The following is a 17,642-nucleotide window of genomic DNA, read 5'->3' as shown; positions in this document are numbered from 1 at the left end:
TTCTTAGACGGTTTATGATCTGACACCTTTCGAAACTTATTCTTTGAAAACATTCCCATCAGCTTCAGCTGTACTTTACATTTCAAGCTATCCAGCAAATATTAGTATTCTAACACGCTAAACCTAGATGTTGAACATAGTAGTCTAAAACAACACCAGCTTAGCATTAGCATGTTAGCATTGTGTTGCGAAAGTATTAGCATGCTGACATTTGCATTTTGCTTGAAGAACGGAGAAAGGATCCTTTTGCTGCTGAGCGTTGATGGTAATGCAATGTAGTTGCAATGTTCCCAGCCTGATGATCACATAGGACCCCACAAGTGTATTTTTAGTCCTGAGAATTCGCAGACATAGACAATGAGGGACAGAGAGAGAGAAGAATGGAGACATGACAGATGTATTTCTTTTCACTATAGTTTGGCAGGATGCCCTCTGTATGAGAAGCTGTCAAATAATGTTGAATAATAAAAACAGCAATGCTGACGGCATGGAAGAATATGCTAAACGTTTTTTCTGACTTCTACGTGGGCTATCGAGAAACAAAAATATATTAAAAGGTTGAGAAACAAAAGAAGGCAGAGAGGCAGTAAACCCAACTAACCCTGGGATCCAGAGGAAGCAGCCTCATCTCCATGCTCTTCAGCCACTGTCTCAGAGCTGTGATTTGACCCCTGAACTCGCACTGCCATTGACTCAAGTCCTCCACTTCTCTCCTAAAGCAGAAAAGATAAATACACCGGGTAAGATCATCTTATTCAATTAAATATATCAAACATCTGTTAAACATGCACTAAAAGGATGATTCAGATCACCTTATTATCAATTTGACATAGAGACACATTGGTAATATGTTCTCCTGTTATGGTATCTCTTTGATGTTGTTGTGCCGTCACAAGGTTTTGGTTGTTTTTTGTCATCATATAAAGAGCTGAATACATTGCTACAAAGTTCATTTGTGTAATGACTTTAAGACTGCCTACATTTTGAATGTTTTAATGTTTGGCAGAAGGCCGCACATTGGGAAAGTAGTCACAAAAAGCTCAATTGTGACCTGGACTGAAGCAGAAAGAGCTACAAGGCCTTACACATTTATTATTCTTAACAAAAGATAATACAACCCAGGTTTAGAAACAAATATTTCATTAGGGAGGCATATGCTCTCTTTCTGTCAGTTGGACTAGAACCACATTTTTCCCTTTTCAATTAGATTTTTACACTGTGTCCTCACTTCACAATTAAAAGCTCTGCCTTTGTGCCGTTGGCAGACACACCGGTCTACATAGCTGATACAATTGAACAACTGTCGACACAGGCCATTTGTTTTCTTTTTAACCTGACTGTTGGTAGCCACTTCAAATCAAGCTGGTTCTTACTTGGATCCCAGTATTTGATCCAAATAAAGTTCAATTTCGAAGGAACTAGCATAAGTTCTTATATTGGACACAATCTGAAACTCATTAAACATTTCAAGACGAGTTGGGTATTTACTTGTACTGATTTACTTCTACAGATCCTTGAATGTGTCAGATAATCAAAGGCACAGGTTGGTTTTGAAGAATACATGACATATTAGCATACCCATATCTCTGATCCTGTGAGGTAGGCGATGATGATTCAAATAAAGCACTTCCTTTATCCTGCAAAAGATCATTGGAAAAACAAAACAACACAATAATCGTTCCGATCTTAAGTTGTGATCACTTTTACAGCATTGGACTGATGACACAGGTGTTTGAACATTATTTTCTGCATTTGTACCTCCCTGTCTCCAGCCTCTGATGTGGGGAGAGCCGGGAGGGAAAGGGTCAGATCGGAGTAGTCAAGGGAGCTGAGTGAAGAATTCTGGGAGGTCAATACACTGTTTCTTCTGTTGGCAGGGTCCTCCATCAAATCCAGCAGCTAATGAGGCACATAGAGCAACATATGTACACATCTGGTGTGAAGGAATGGGGATGTATATCCACATGCATACCAGTAATGTCCAATGGAGAGGTGAATTCAAAATGGCTAAATGGTGATTCAGGATATTTTAAATCCAAAACAGAATCTTTTTCAAGGGGATTTTTTTATTTTATGGGCAGCTAAAACCGGTATTATGTAGGTCAGGCCATCATTGATATGTCAAATCATTATAGCAGACATGGACCTCGGGGGGATCATTACATTATCTGTTGTAGATCAGGTCTTGGACTAATAAGTCAATGTTTAACCTGATTCGCTCTCTTTCTTGGGGATGATTGTAGGCTAACACCGCCCTCTTGTGGCTAACTACTGCTTTCTCCAGATAAAAAATGCATGCTAAGCCACTAGGTTGACTTGGAATTATTTTTAACAGAGAGATCAATACAACAGCACGTTTGTAGGATTTTGATCAAATTACATTGACTTTCTGTTCAGTGGTATGAAAGATAAATACTGAACAATGTTATTGCATTTTCACCCTTGTAATACATACATCCTTTTGGTAAAAAATCTGTCATATGTTAGCATAACAATGTTGTGTTTTAACATGGAGGGATAAACCAGATATTAGGTGAATTTTCTCATTGTAGTTTTCTACTTTAGCATTAAGGGCTGTCAAAATAGTTCTCAATAAACATTCTATCGTGATGTTTTTTTTGTAGTAAGTTTAGTGAAATTAATCATTAACAAATTTTTGCATCTTTTTAAAATATATTTGCGCTCAAAAGTTTTAGAAGGTGAAGAGAGACGGTACTAACATGAGATCAATATTTCATTTTCTGATCACAATTATTTTCAATATGTTACTTCAGACAGCAGCACCACAAATTATATTCTGCTCTTAATAAAAATTGCTTCAGATGCATGGGTATTGGTGCATGAATGACAAGATGGTCTATTTAGAGCATATTTATTTACAACATAGTGTTAATGTTCAGAACTTACAACATAATCCACTCACCACATCATTCAAAGCAAAATATACCCCATAAGCATAAACAAACCAGTTCAATTGTTAAAGCGATATACTGCTCAAAGTCAGTTAAATCTGCAGTTCTCGTTATTTTACATCAACATTTCTTTGCCAAAAACCCTTTGTGAGGTTATTAAAACATGCAAGGCAAATTCAAGATATATCAAAAAACTTTTGGAAAACAAAATGTAAAGATTTACAAAGGTAAAACATTTCAGAGATACATAACAGAAATGCAGAAAAGTAACTTAGCAACATCAAGCAAAAATGAAGCCCTTTGTTTAGTTGCAAAGGACATCTAAGGCAGAATGTCAACTGAAATAAGAACATTTAATATAATACATTCATTCATGCAATGTGATGCTGTATCAACCATGTCAATTCTCCAAATATATCCTTGTAGCACTTTCGTAGGGCTGAATTTACAGAGAGATAATACAAAAATATACCAATAAGAAATCAAATCCAAATGAAAGTAAAATAATAAACATGCAGATGTGTTTATGATTTGGGAGTGTTATCTAAAACATCAGGATATGACAACACATATATAACTATTAGTAATCAAGTAATAAATATATGAAAAATGAAGGTGTTCCAAGAAAGTTATCCCAAGATGGTGTCAGGTTGCCTCAGCTTTCTTCAAATGTGATGTGCAATAGAGAAGAATGGACATACTCAATGGTAGATCTAGAATTTAAAAGAAAAAAAAACTATGATATAAAATAAACCGTATCATGCAGCGAGAAAACAATATAACTTAAATACATTTGCAAAACAAATTTTGACTGAATGCAGCAACATTTGTTGCAAATGAGATGATGTTAAAACAAAATGTTGTACCTGTGTGACTGCGTGAGGACGTGGACTCACAAATCCATCCAAGTTGATGGGATTGGATGCTTCGGCCAAATTAGTGTCTGTGCTCGTACGATGGATTCTGAGGGACTGAGGCAGCTGTCAAAAACCAAATTTAAAAAAAACATCAGTCAGAAGTAATCAGATTTTTCACATAAAATAGTTCACTAATTATATGAAAATATAGCATGAAGGGTGGGTAAAATAGTACCAATGAATGGGATAATCTAGGCTCTGAAATGTAATCGAACAAACAACACCAACAAAAAGGAAAAACAAAATCAACTTACAAGGACAAAAAACAACAGGATGCAGGTCTGTGTGGGAGAGCAGGATCAACTCTGACATCATCTCGGGATTAACCAGGAACACTTGATTGATGGTACATATAAAGAATCTAAAACTTGGAGTGTTTAAAACAATGGTGTAATGAACCCCAAGGTTACAAAATTCTACAAAATATAAGAGCATAAGTACAAAATAATTGTGAAACTTTTTTCTGAATGGTCTGCAATTTGTCTAATTCTGGAATTAGGGTTTATTTAGTGTTGTGTCTTATGTTGTATTGTCTAACAGGTGTATTCTTACTGGGTATATTCTTATACTACCCAGGTGACATTAAACATAAAACCATACAAACATTGAGAAATGTGCAGGCATCTATGATTTCTTAGAATCTGTTTAAAACATTAGAACCAAGTTGACAAGCAGTATGTCATTAAGTAAGACTGCCGAAAAAGATACAAAATAGACACATATACTTGATTGTCAAAGGAAAACTGGAAGAATATCTCTTTGACATACATAAAGTATATATTAGTTTCAGAAAGCACTAGTGTGTACACAAAGTGTGTAAAAATGAAAACTATAAGGTCACTTAAAAACCTGAAAGCTAAAAAATATAAACTGTGGTACTAGAGAAAAATAATATTTATATCTAATAATTTCTCAATATATGAGGCACATGTTTAGGTATCTGTGGTATACGAAAAAATTAATAGCCTTTGCAATTCTTGTTGTGACTACATGTTGGGCAGAATAAATCAACTATATTTTTTCTTTGTTGCTGTGACTATGTTTTCCTCTTTAGATGCAACTGTAGAGTGCATAAGTACGGGTGGACCTTGGGATATTGTTAGGAACAGAACTAGATAATCAGAATCTGCGGCTGTAGCCAGTTGAGGAGGATGAGAAGGAAGAAGATGAGAAGTTCAGGCTGAGGCCAGTGCCAGCATCGATGCTTCCCCTCCTGGAGCCTGTTCGTGATCCGGTCCTTGAGCCAGTTCGGGAGCCATAAGCAGATCCAGGGTTACTGGCATTGTAGGGACTGTAGAGGCCTTTGCTGGATTGTGAGGAGGCCTCCAGAAGTCTTAGGCTAGTACCTTCCTCAACCATACTCTTGTCCATTGCATCTTTGAAGGATATTTTCAGTTTGGTTTTTGGACATGTTATATATTTAGAATAAGTACCCACATCTCTCAGTTTCTGGGCAGTGCGGGCATCGATTGAGCCCTTCTTGAGTGATTCATCTAGTGATACTCTGCCCTCGACATCTGGCTCAATAAGTCCACCAGTAAGATATTGGACTTCGAGGAAGCGTTGGCCAGCCTCATAATACAACCAGCCTTTCTTCAGAGCCTGGGAGGCAGACATCTTTACTTTAGTTCTGGGGTCTTCAAATCCATTGAATGCTTTTTGAGCCAGATTGAGGCGATCAACCATGATTTTATCCACAAGGCCTTTTTCTTCAGCATCGGTGACTGAGAATCTCTCTCCAGTTGTTGGATCAATTATTCCTCCTGTGCACGCTTGGGCCTCCAACAATCTTTGGCCAGAAATGTTGTCTACCAGGCTTCTGTGTATGGCCTCAGTGATAGACACCTTCTCCAGTGTGTCTATGTCCAATATGCCAGCTACGGGACCAGTCTCCTCTGCTGGATCATTCCATATGATTGCAGGTGTTTTAATTGAGGGTATGGGGCTCATGGGAGAGGAGTAGGTGGATCCAGCGGTGGAACCAAAGGAAGATGAGCGTGAACGAGTGCCTCCAATGTTTCCAGAAAGCATTTCAGCAAATTCTGTAATGGACAGGTTTCCAGTACGGTATGTTTCAAGGGCATTCTTGTCAATGAGGCCACGTGAAAGAGCATCCTCGACATCATACTGTCTCCCCGACCTCCTGTCAATGATAATGGATTTGACAGTACCATCAGAGGCAGTCAATGTGAGCTCTTCCCATTCACACTCCTGCTCAGCAAGCTCCAGGTAGGTTTGGTGGTCAATGAGTCCCTTCCTGTAGGCCTCATACACAGTCATTTCTTTGCCTGTTTCAGGGTCTACAATGACAACTCTGCGCTTACGAACTGAAGATTTGGAAGAGGCCTTACTTTCCCGCTTCTTTTCTTTTAATTGCAGAAGCAACAGGCCAGTGTGGGGATCAGTGACGCACCTCTCCATGAGCTGGAGGTAGGTTAGATTTTCCTCAGTGTTAGGATCAAAGAAACCTTTAGTGTCATCAGATGGATCCGTCAAGATCTCATTCATTTCCTCATCGAAGAAACCACGTTTGTAAGCCACCTCAACTGGCAGACGGTGACTTTTCTCTGGGTCAATTATTCCACCAGTGGCAATCTGGGCTTCCAGTAGACGGATACCGTGGTCTTGCAAAATGAGCCCCTTTTGCATGGCCTGGAACAGGGAGATTGTCTTGCCCGAATAAGGATCTCTATATCCTGTCACTGCACGTTCAGCAGAGAGGAGTTTGTCTTTGAATTCAGGTCCTACAATCCCCATCCGCACTGCTTCAAGGACAGTCAGTTTGAGGTTTTTGATTGGGTCAACGACATATCCTGTGGCTGCCTGTGCCTCAAGGAGTTCAAATGCTGTGCCTGGCCTAATCAGGTTCTTCTTCATGGCCTGGTAAACTGATAGACGTTCCTTTGAGGAGTCCAATAATACACCCGCAATACAGCTTGTGCCCACAAGGTACCTTGATAGTCTTGAGCTAACTTCTTCTACTGTAATACGACCTTCATTCAGTGCAGTGACTGTCTCCTGGTCAATTATTTCTGAGCGGATCAGCTCCTCAATTGTAATCTGTTCTCTTATACCACTCATCATCAGCCTCTTGTCTCCCAGAGAAAGTAGGCGCAACCCACCATCCAACTTGCATCTCTTGAGCAGCTGAGCATATGACAATTCCTCATCAGTAACAGGGTCAACAAATCCTTTAACACTGTCAGTCAGTCTCTCGTTGGTTTCTTTGTTGATGTAACCCCTTTGCATGGCAATGTCTGCTGGCAGGTGGAACTGGAATTCAGGATCAATAATACCACCAGTGGCAGTTTGTGCCTCGAGCATTTTCATAGCATAATCCTCTGGAACAAGATCCTTTTTCATGGCCTGGAAAAGAGAAATGATTTTCCCACTGTACGGATCTTTGTATCCTGTGACTGCTCTCTCAGCCGACAAAAGTTTATCATGTAATTCAGGGCCAACAATACCCTTGCGAACAGCTTCATCCACTGTAAGTGTTTCATTATTAACTGGATCGACAATGAATCCTGTTGCAGCTTGTGCTTCTAAGAGGCTGAGGGCTAGTTCTGGTTCAAGGAATTCTCTCTTCATTGCTTGGTACAAACTTATCTTGGAGCTTGATTCTGTTGTGACACCAGCAACACAGCCGGTGCCATACAGATACTGTTTGACATGTGTCAACTCCATTATGTCACGGATGTCCCTCTTGCCCTGTTTCAGTAGGTTGTATGTCTCCAAGTCAATGATGCGGGCATTGTAGAGCTCCTCAATTGTTATTCTTCGCCTTATTGTCTTACAAGACAGTGGACTATCATGTCTGATGATCTCTCTCTGCTCCATGATTTCAATGATAATGATGATCATCCGCTCTTTAGTGATTTCACCAGAGCGATATTTATCCATGAGCTTCTGCTTTTCCTCCTCTGGAAGAAGATTTGAGTTCAAGATTTCCCAGAGGTTCATCGGTTTATCAGCCAGGCCCTCAATTGGAATGTCAATCTGTGCGGTGGTCAGGTCACTCTGTGTTTGTTCCTCTGTGTAGAGGTATGTCTTCTCAACAACAGTAGGAGACTGAGGCTTGGAGAGTTGTAGGAAGTTAAGGCCTGTCTCTGGATCTTTGCGGCACTTCTCTTTAAGCTGTCTGTAGGTGGCATTCTCATTGGTTTCTGGGTCTGTGAAAGCCTTGTTTTCTTCAGAAGGTTCAGATAAAGTCTTTTCAATTTCTTTGCTGAAAATGTTCTTCTGATATGCAACATCAGTTGGGACACGGTGGCTGTTTACAGGGTCAATGATTCCTCCACTAACCATCTGTGCCTCTATCAGTGGCATGGAATGCTCTTTCGGGATGAGATCTTTTTGTAACGCTTCAAAGAGTGAGATTTTGTTGCCTGTGTATGGATCTTTATAGCCAGTAACAGCCTTTTCTGCAGAGAGAAGTTTTTCATGCAACTCTGGACCAACAAGATCAGACTTTACTGCCTCATCTACAGTCAGGAACTGATTCCTTACGGGATCTACAAGGAATCCAGTGGCAGCCTGGGCCTCAAGAAGAGAAATACCTGTGTTTTGTCTGAGTAGCTTTTTCTTCATAGCCTGATAAATGCTTATTTTCTCCTTGGTTGGCTCAAGGTAGATTCCAGCGATGCTATCAGAGCCCTGGAGGTATTTATTGACATTGGGATTCTCACTGACTTGTTTAGGTGTGGTTTTGCCTTGTTGAAGGAGGTCAAAGGTTGCTTTGTCAATGATTTTAGAATCATACAGAGAGCTAGCTTGGACTGGAGCTCTGAGTCCCTTGAAGCTGGACTGTTCTTGTTTCTTGGACTCTCTCTCGTCTACAATTGTAATGACAATCTTGAATATCTTCTCGATTGTAAGCTTTCCTGACCTAAATTGTCTGAGCAGGTCAATCCTTTGTTCCTCAGTGAGATATTCAGAGTGGATGATTTCCCAAATGGTCATCTTCCTGCCCTTAAATGGTCCAGAGTCAAGCTCCACAGTTGCCTGAGTCATAGCCTCCTTTGTCTGGGCATCAGTGCATGTCGACTCATCCTTTGCATTGATTGCTTCGTCAGAAAGAGGCAGAAGCTGGAAACCAGTTTTCTTGTCGGTGACACATCTCTTGAAGAGCTGTGAGTATGTGACATTTTCTTTTTGGTTGGGGTCAAAGAAGCACTTTGTTTCATCAGTAGGGCTGTTAAGAATCTGTTTCATTTCATCATCAAAATAATTTCTCTTGCAGGCTACATCATGAGGAATGTGATGACTCTTTACTGGATCAATTATGCCACCGGTGGTCATCTGGGCATCGAGCAGTCGGATTCCTTGTTCTTTAGGAATTAGATCTTTTTTCATTGCCTGGAACAAAGATATAGTCTTGCCAGTATAAGGATCTTTGTAACCTGTAACAGCACGCTCAGCAGACAGAAGTTTTTCGTGCAGCTCCGGACCAACAACACCTGCTTTGACAGCTTCATCCACAGTGTACTTCTGATTGTGCACAGGGTCAACTAGATAGCCTGTTCCCGCTTGGGCTTCAAGCATTATCAAGGCAGGCCCTGCCCTCATCATGTCTTTCTTCATAGCTTGATAGAAGGACATTGTCTCCTTTGATGAGTCAATAACTACACCTGCAATGCAGTTTGTACCCCTCAGTGCTTTATGGACGGGCTCCATTTCCGACACCTCTTTGACTGTTTTATTGCCCTTGTGCAACTTGTTGTAGAGGTCTTTATCAATGATTTTGGATTCCAGGAGATCAGTTGCAGGAACAGGTGCTCTCAGACCATCAAAGTTAATCTCATTCTTCTTTTCTTTTTCCTCTGCCACAGTAATCACAATCTTTATAATTTTTTCGATTGTGATTTTGCCTGTCTTGTACTGACGGAGAAGGTCCTTCTTCTGATCCTCAGTGAAGTATTCAGAATTGATAACTTCCCAAATGGAGATAGTCTTCCCCTTGAATCGACCAAATGGCAAGGACACAGTTGTTTTGCTGAACATATCCTTGGTCTCCTCCTCTGTGTATATACTCGAGCATTGAGCAGCTTTGTCTGTGATTGGCAGGAGTAGCACACCGGTGTCCGGGTCAGTCGTGCATCTCGTCATCAGCTCAGAATATGTCAAAGGTTCCTGAGTGCTGGGGTCAAAGTATCCCTTTGTGTCATCTGAAGGATTTACCATAATCTTGTTCATTTCATCATCATATTGTCCCTGTGTGTAGGCTGTTTGATTGGGTACACGGTGACTATTTATGGGGTCAACGATGCCACCGGTTGCAAGCTGAGCCTCAAGGACCCTGATGGCATGATCATGTTCCAGCAAACCCTTCTTCATAGCTTCAAAGACAGAGATCTTACCACCGGTGTATGGATCTTTGTAGCCAACAACTGCCCTCTCAGCAGAAAGCATTTTGTTGTGCAGTTCAGGGCCAATCAACCCTTCCTTGACAGCCTCATTGACAGAAAGTTTCTTGTTCTTAATAGGGTCTAACATGTAGCCTGTGGCTGCTTGTGCTTCAAGAAGGATCATCGCTGTGCCTGGAGTAATCTTCTTCTCTTGAGATGCTTGATAGATGGACATTTTTTGTTTAGATGGTGTCAGAACTCCAGCAATGCAGTCCTTTCCTTTAAGAATTAGTTTGAGTTTTTCAGTCTCACCAAGCTGTTGCACAGTGGCTTTGCCTTTTTTGAGCTTGTCAAACTCCTTCTTGGATAAAAGGCCGACATCATGAAGTCGGCTTGCAGGTACCTTATCACGGATGCCGTCAAAAGACAGAGGATCTGGTTTCTTCTCCACACTGTCTACTACATCACCTGCATTTTGACCATTGTAAACATTCTTCATTGTGTCAACTGTTGTTGCACTGATGACTTGAGTGTTTTTGTCTTTCTGTGCTTCCTCAAGCTGCTGCAGCTGGTCGCGCAATTTCTTGTTCTCTTCTGCAAGAACTTTTTCCTGCTCTAGTCTCTTCTTCTCCAGTTCCTGCATTTCTTTTTGCTTGTTGAGCATCTCTCTTTCAGCCTCTTTTTGTTTACTGAGGGCCTCATCCATGGTAGCATGGAGTTTCTTCTTCTCCTCCTCCATCAGTTTCCTCTGGCGTTCCTGTTCATCTTTAAGAGCTTTGGCCTTTTTGGCTTCTTCTTCATACTGGCTCTCCAGCCTCTTTTTCTCATCTTCAATAAGCCTCTCTTTCTTCAAAAGCATCTCCTTTTCTGTCAGGAATGTCTGCTGGAGCACTGTCTTCTCGTGTTCGATTTGTTTCATCTGTGCATCAGCCATCTGATCAAATAAAAAGTAGAAAACACAAGTTATAACAGGCATATAGGTGAGAAAAATATTCTGAAATATTCTTTACTTGCATTTTTTATTTTGTGTATGTAATTTGTAATGGATACAATTGTACAATGCACTCTGCTTATGCATATTGACATCCAAATAATTCCTAAGGGATGTTAAATGTGCAATTGTTGTCTTGTTTTTTGTATGTAAATACATCTATGAGAATGACTTTTTCTAAATAACAAACCAAAAATAAAGGGTCACAATCAATTTTTTAAAAGACCCGTTGGATTGAATGGCCAGCTTATAATAATATATACAAAAAAGTCTGCATGGACACCATTTTAAAATGATAAAAACCATGATCCAGTTAATTTGCTACTACAGTACGTGAAGAAAATAGAGTTCAAAATATGATTCCACTATTTGTGTGTTGGTGGCTTTGCTTATCAAGGAGGTCACACTTACTGAAATACATACATTTTTGAATAATAAAAGGCAACTTATTTTTGATTTGGTTGAAACTATTATTTAAACAATTTGTGATGTATTCTTGTCTTTGAATTTTACTTGGTGATTATCGCTACGTACCAACCTGTTTTGCAAAGGATACATTTTTTCGTCCATTTATTTGAATAGGAAGGCTAATAATAAGTTAAGGTCTAGAACTATGTTAGCAGTGATATCTAAATCACGCAATCACAAATTAGAACAACCCATCGCAACAACAAGTGTGTCCCGGGCAATTTGTTGTGTCATCTTGAAAGAGCTACTGTTGTGTTATTGAACGCTTGCAGGGTATTTATATCATTGATTTTTTCTATATTTGGACAGTTTTTTTTGAAGAGTGAATATGTTTGTCTAATTTGCTTGTTTTTGTCCACATGGCCACTTTCAAACTGAAATATGATGGACTAGATTCCAATAATTCTATTGTTGTAGTATTAAAATATAAAAAAGGAAAACTTCTGTGAACTAACAAATAAAGATATAAAGATATTTTGTTTAATTTTGGTAACAATACATCGCTGTGTATTTTGATTTTCTGTTTGGCTGGATCTCAACCTTTGGAATGTATTTTATTTGATTGATTTGATGCGTTTTATCATTTAATACATTTAGTTGCACTTGACTGTAGGTGAAAACTTCTAATGGGTGTGTTTGGGTTTTAATTCAATTAGTTCTAGTAAATATGTGGGTGTGTGTCTTTCAATGCAGTGCTAGCTTTAAAATCAATCAAGCTTCGGTTGAATTTCTTTACTAAATTGTAAACGGAATATCATAATTTTAGTCTTTTCAGTCTGACTTCAAATGTTCTCATTTATTTTGGAATTGGGTTTGCAACTGGTTTTCAAAACTGAAAGTAATAATATGGAACATGTCTCAAAATGAGGAAACATGCCGGGATATGAGGGGACATTCAGGATGTGATTTGCATGAGCACAGTGCACTGTAAAACAGTCAAAATCATATTTATAATCAAAGGTTTCATGATTAGTATGATCGGAGAAAGGTATAGAGGAAATTTGAAGAAAGAAGTTTGTTAGTTTTAAGAAAGAGTTAACAATGACATAAGCTGCTCTGTTATGCCATTTTTGACACAATACCTCTTTAGACTTATTTTGAAGTTCTTCTGCGTCCTTTTTCAGTCTAGCCTTCTCCGTCTCTAGGTTTGCGATTGCGTTACGTAAATCGTCAGCCTCTTTGCTGGTATTACGTCTCTCGACTTCCAGTTGTTGCACTACGGTAATTTTGTCTTTGGTGGCAATCTCAGTCTCAAGAAGACGGGCAGCAATGTTATCAGCTTGTTTCTTGAATCTTTTAGCCTCCTCCTCAGCTTTGGCCTGAGCTACGCTGAGCTGAGAAACCTGAAGTTTGAGTTTTTCGGCCTCCGCTACGATCTCCAGTTGCCGCTTCCTCTCTGCCTCAAGGGACTTCTGGTATTCCTCTGTTTCCTCATCCAGACGCTTTTGCATGAGTTCCTTATCCTCCAGCAGCCTTTGTGCCTGCTCCTGAGCCAAGTCCTTTTGTCTTTGGAGCAGCTCGGCCTCAACTTTAAGTCTAGAGGCCTCCTGTATGGCCTGCATTTTCTCTTTGAGCATTTTCTCTGCAAGAGCTCGTTGCTGAACAAGGTCCTCTTCTGCAATCTGTCTCAAGCGAGCAGCCTCTTGGGATTCTACGCTTAGTATAGCAGCATCCTTTGCGAGCCTTTTCATATTTTCAGCCTCCTCTGCAAGTAATTGCTGTGCCTTATCTTTGTCTTTCTTGATGAGGAGTTGATTTTCCTTCTCTATCTTGAGTTTCACTTTGAGTAGCTCCTCCATCTGAACCTTGACTTTGAACAGCTCCTCCTCGACCTGGCCCCTTTGTTTGACGGCATCATCGACCTCATCCTTCAAACGCTGCAGCTCGTCATCCAGGAGATCTTTCTGTTTGTCAGTATCGTCCAGCTTGAGTTTAACCTTTGTGAGCTCTTGCTCCACTTGGAACTTCTGTTTCAGTGTTTGCTCTGCAAGTTTTTTGTGCTTTGCCATTTCGGCATCGGCTTTCTTCTTCTGCTCGAGTGCTGAATTTTCAGCTTGTGCGCGTTTTGCAGCTTCAAATTCAGCCTCTTTTCTCAACCTCTCTGCATCCTCTTGAGCTTTGGCTTGGATTGCAGCTTCTTTCTCAGCAGCTGCCTTCTGAGATTCTGCTTCCTCTGCTTGTTTGCGGAGGAGAACCGCCTCCTTTTCTGCCTTCTCCTTAGCAGCCTCTGCCTCTTTGGCAAGTTTCTTGGCTTTTTCGTACTCTTGTTGGAGCTTCTTATGCATCATGCTATCCTCCTTCTGTTGGGCAAGGACACTTTGGACTTGATGTTCAGCTGTACTGCATTTCAGTGCTGCTTGTGAGGCAGCAACAATCTGTTTTTCAGCTTCGGAGTCGGCCTCGTCTTTCTGCTTTCTGGCTTCTTCGGCCTTCTTCTTCAGACGATCAAGCTCATCTTGGGCGATTTTGCGTTGTCTGCCAGCCTCTTTCTCTGCGGCAGTGATCTTCTTAACCTTTTCCTCTGCTTCCCTTCGCCTCTTCTCCTCCTCCATGGCAAGCTTCCTTTGTTTTTCTGCCTCCTCCTCTGCTCTTAGTTTGCTTTGTTGAGTTTCCTCTGCAATGTTCTTCAGTTTATTGAGTTCTAGTTCCAGATCAAGTTTCCCAGATGAAGCCTTCTCAAAGTTGAGCTTGAGAATTCGGATTTCTTCTTCGACAACGCGTCTCTGTTTCAGAGTGTCATCCACCATTGCCTTTTGTCTTTCCATTTCAGCCTGAGATGATTTTTTGAGTTGGACGATCTTTTCCTCGATCTCTTTCTTGTGCTGGTTGGCCTCGTCTTCAAGAGCTTTCCTCTGGTAAGCCTCATCCTCAGCTGCCCGCCGGAGTCTCTCATTTTCTGCCTCTTTTTCTTTCAAGGCAATTTCAGCTTCTGTCTTTAAACGAGTGGCCTCGCTGATCGCAGCCAGTTTCTCTTTGAGAATCCTCTCAGCCTCTGCTCTCTGACGGGCTGCCTCTTCCTCAGCAATTTGCCTCTGATACTTGGCTTCTTCTGCAATGGCTCTTAGCTTGCCTGCTTCCTCAGCCACGTCCCTCATCTTGGAGGCTTCAGCATCAAGGAGCATCTTGCTCTTCTCCGTGTTGGACATGGTCTCTTTTTCGGCCTTGGACTTCAGCTGAATGAGAATTTCCATTTCACTCCTCATTTTGGCAAGTTCATCCTCCAGCTGTTTTCTTTGCTGTTGCGCTGCAATGACTTCATTCTTCAGGCGGTAAAGTTCATCTTCAAGGAGCGATCTCTGCTGTTCCGCGTTGTCAAATTCGGCCCTAAGGCGAATCAGTTCCTGTTCGGCAGTGAGTTTCTGCTGAGCTGTGCTGTCAGCAACCTTCCTCTGCCTCTCAAGTTCTTTCTCTGCCATCTCTTTTTGCTTCAGTGCAGACTCTTCAGCTTTGGCTCTCTTTTTTGCCTCACGTTCAGCCTCCTCCTTTTGTTTCTCAGCCTCTTCCTGAGCGAGGCTCTTTTTGTGAGCCTCTTCCTCAGCCTGCAGCCTCAGACGGAGGGCCTCGTTAGCTTTTTGTCTCCATTTATCAAGCTCTTTTTCTGCCTCTTCTCTGGCGTTTAACGCATCTTCCTGTTGTTTCTTGAGATGTGCCGCTTCTTGTTGCAGCTGCAGGACAGTGCCGTGCTCTTGTTTGAGCGATTCTTCCAGCTTCGAGGTCTTTTCGACAAAGGATCTTTGTGTGCTCTGGAGTTCTGCTGTGGCGCTCCTCTCGGCTGCCACGTGAGCAATCTGGATTTGTTTCTCCTTTTCCATCTGGGCTTGCTTCACTTTCCTTTCAGCCTCTTCCGCCTGCATCTTGAGGTTTTCAAGGTCTTCCAGAGCTTTTTGCTTTTGCTTAGCAGCTTCTTTCTCTGCTTCAGATTTGCGTTTGAGTTCTTCCTCTGCTGTGCGCTTTTTCTGGGTCTCTTCAATGACTTGTTTGTGGAGCTTTTCAGCTTCTTCCTGAGCAAGCTTTCGGAGTCTCTCAGCTTCGGCTGCTTTTTCACGAAGCTGCTTGAGCTCAGTTTCCGCAGTAGACTTTTGATTTAATGTTGTCTCCAGTTGGATCCTGATAATGTGGATTTCCTCCTCGATCTTGGTCCTGCTTTGAAGAGCATCATCCACAAGTTGACTTTTGTCGTTGATCTGCTGCTCTGAGAGTTTTTTGAGCTCATGAAGTTCCAGCTCAATGTTTTTCTTTTGGTTTTCTGCATCTAAGGCAGCAACCTCTCTCTTGCTAACCTCTTGCTTCATCTGGTGCTTCAGCTCATCAGCTTCTTTCTCAGCTTTGGCAATGGCCTTTGCGTGAGCTTCGGCTAACTTCTTCTGTTTGTCTAACTCGGCCTGCAGATCGGCCATTTTTTTCTGCTCTTCCGCTTTGAGTATCTTTGCAGCTTTCTGCATTTAGTGGAAGCAAATGGTAAAGAAAGGATTACAATCAAGCATGACATGTTACAAGGTAGCACTTTACATTAACTAGCTCAAAACAGTGTGGATTCAAATTGTGATTACTACAGTAATCACAGCCTAATCACACTGGAATATGAGCAACTTAATGTACGGTTTTACCCTGGCAATGTTAATGTTAATGTTAGCTCAAACATCAAGTCAAAGATCAATCAAAAGAGTCAAATTAGATGCACATTCATAAAAGTAATGTTAAATTCACGATGCGATCAAAATAATTCATGACAAAACAATACGGAAAAAAGATGGATGATGAGAATGAATCAATGAATGTATGGAAACAAAATATCACTTCACAACACAGCAAGAAAATCATATGGCATGCAACTGTAGCTGTAGCACTAACTTTAAAAAACGGCCTCATAATTGTTATTCAAATAAAATATTATATGTCTACAATTTACCTCTAATGTAAATAATTAAACAAATAGGTTTTATTTATTTAAATATTTAGCAATTAAGAGTCTCAAATAGTGTTATTTTTATGTATGTACACACATGTATTATATGATCACTACCAAATAATTATATATTTAATTTAAATGTTCATTTAATTTAATTAAGTGGATTTATGAAAATAGTTTTTGGCAAAAACCTTTTTTTAATAACGAATAAAGGCTTAATTTTATAGTATTTTTCAGATCAGGCTATTTTCTGTCTCGTCCCATGCACTGGGGGTTCTTTAAATCACTTTTACCATGAAAATGAATGGAAAAGAAAGGTTAGGACAACTGGCTCAGGTGTCACTTTAAGGAGGAAACCAGAGTTGAAAGAAGCACTGTAACGTGTGTTAAAAATAATATTTACTACATAGTTTAGGTAAGGAAGTGCAGGTGAAGAAAATAATTCTATAAAACTTTGCAGTAGAAGCAAAAATAACCAATATGCCAGGAAAGCCAAAATGAAGTTTGAAAGAGACACAGAGATGACAGAGAAATGGAGATGATACGGTACAGTAGAAACACTGTGAATAATTTACCTTTTTAATGCTCAAACAACTTAAGCATTCATCTTGGCAAAGCACTGGCAAGCAGTTAAGAGAAGCAACAAAACAAACAATAACATTAGGGTTAGAAAGTAAGGAAAAACTTTAAACTTGTGTTAATTTGGAGGAAAAAGGAGAGCTGAAGATCATGATAACCAGGCGGAAATATAGTCACTTTTATTCTAACTTCAGGAAATGAAGTGTCCAGAGAGAAAGGAAAAAAGAAGATTTGAAGTGAAAGAAAGAACCCCTCATTTTAAATCTACAATGTAACAAAACACAATGAATGGAGATGTGGTATGGACCACAAACACACAGTGTGCTGTATTTATTTGTCTAGGTTTAGAATGTCAATGAGAATTCTGGTCTCATCGTAGCTCCCAAAGGAATATGTTTTAATATTGTTTTCACTTTAATGTAAACACACTCAAACCTCATGCTCAAACCGTTTTGCAGTTATTTAGTTTTTTACTAATCTCTTAATCCTTTGTCTTGATATGATCACTTTTGAGAGCAA

The 17,642-nt window shown here is 40.3% G+C and overlaps 2 protein-coding genes across 11 annotated transcripts in view; both read right to left on the bottom strand.

The window, feature by feature from the left end:
• Positions 1-643, bottom strand: part of macf1b (microtubule actin crosslinking factor 1b) — a 45,445-nt gene extending 44,802 nt beyond the window's left edge. The window contains exon 1 of the mRNA XM_010768735.1: positions 602-643. The gene's annotated coding sequence lies outside the window, so the exon portion shown is untranslated. The remainder of the gene's footprint in view (positions 1-601) is intronic.
• A 2,213-nt stretch (positions 644-2,856) lies between these two features.
• The window catches only part of LOC104943359 (plectin-like), a 78,575-nt gene continuing 63,789 nt past the window's right edge, over positions 2,857-17,642 (bottom strand). For 9 of the 10 annotated variants that reach the window (XM_010768723.1, XM_010768726.1, XM_010768725.1 and 6 more), the window contains 4 exons: positions 12,718-16,071; positions 4,084-11,110; positions 3,779-3,892; positions 2,857-3,625 (listed from right to left, as the gene is read on the bottom strand). In XM_010768723.1, the coding sequence (XP_010767025.1) occupies positions 4,949-11,110; positions 12,718-16,071 (9,516 nt within the window). In that variant the 3' untranslated portion in view covers positions 2,857-3,625; positions 3,779-3,892; positions 4,084-4,948. The remainder of the gene's footprint in view (positions 3,626-3,778; positions 3,893-4,083; positions 11,111-12,717; positions 16,072-17,642) is intronic. The other variant, XM_010768729.1, reaches the window with a different exon arrangement.

The sequence above is a fragment of the Notothenia coriiceps genome, unplaced genomic scaffold (genome assembly GCF_000735185.1).
Source record: "Notothenia coriiceps isolate Sejong01 unplaced genomic scaffold, NC01 NC01_scaffold00005972, whole genome shotgun sequence".
Lineage (NCBI taxonomy): Eukaryota > Metazoa > Chordata > Actinopteri > Perciformes > Nototheniidae > Notothenia > Notothenia coriiceps.
This window is presented reverse-complemented; position numbering and strand designations above follow the sequence as displayed.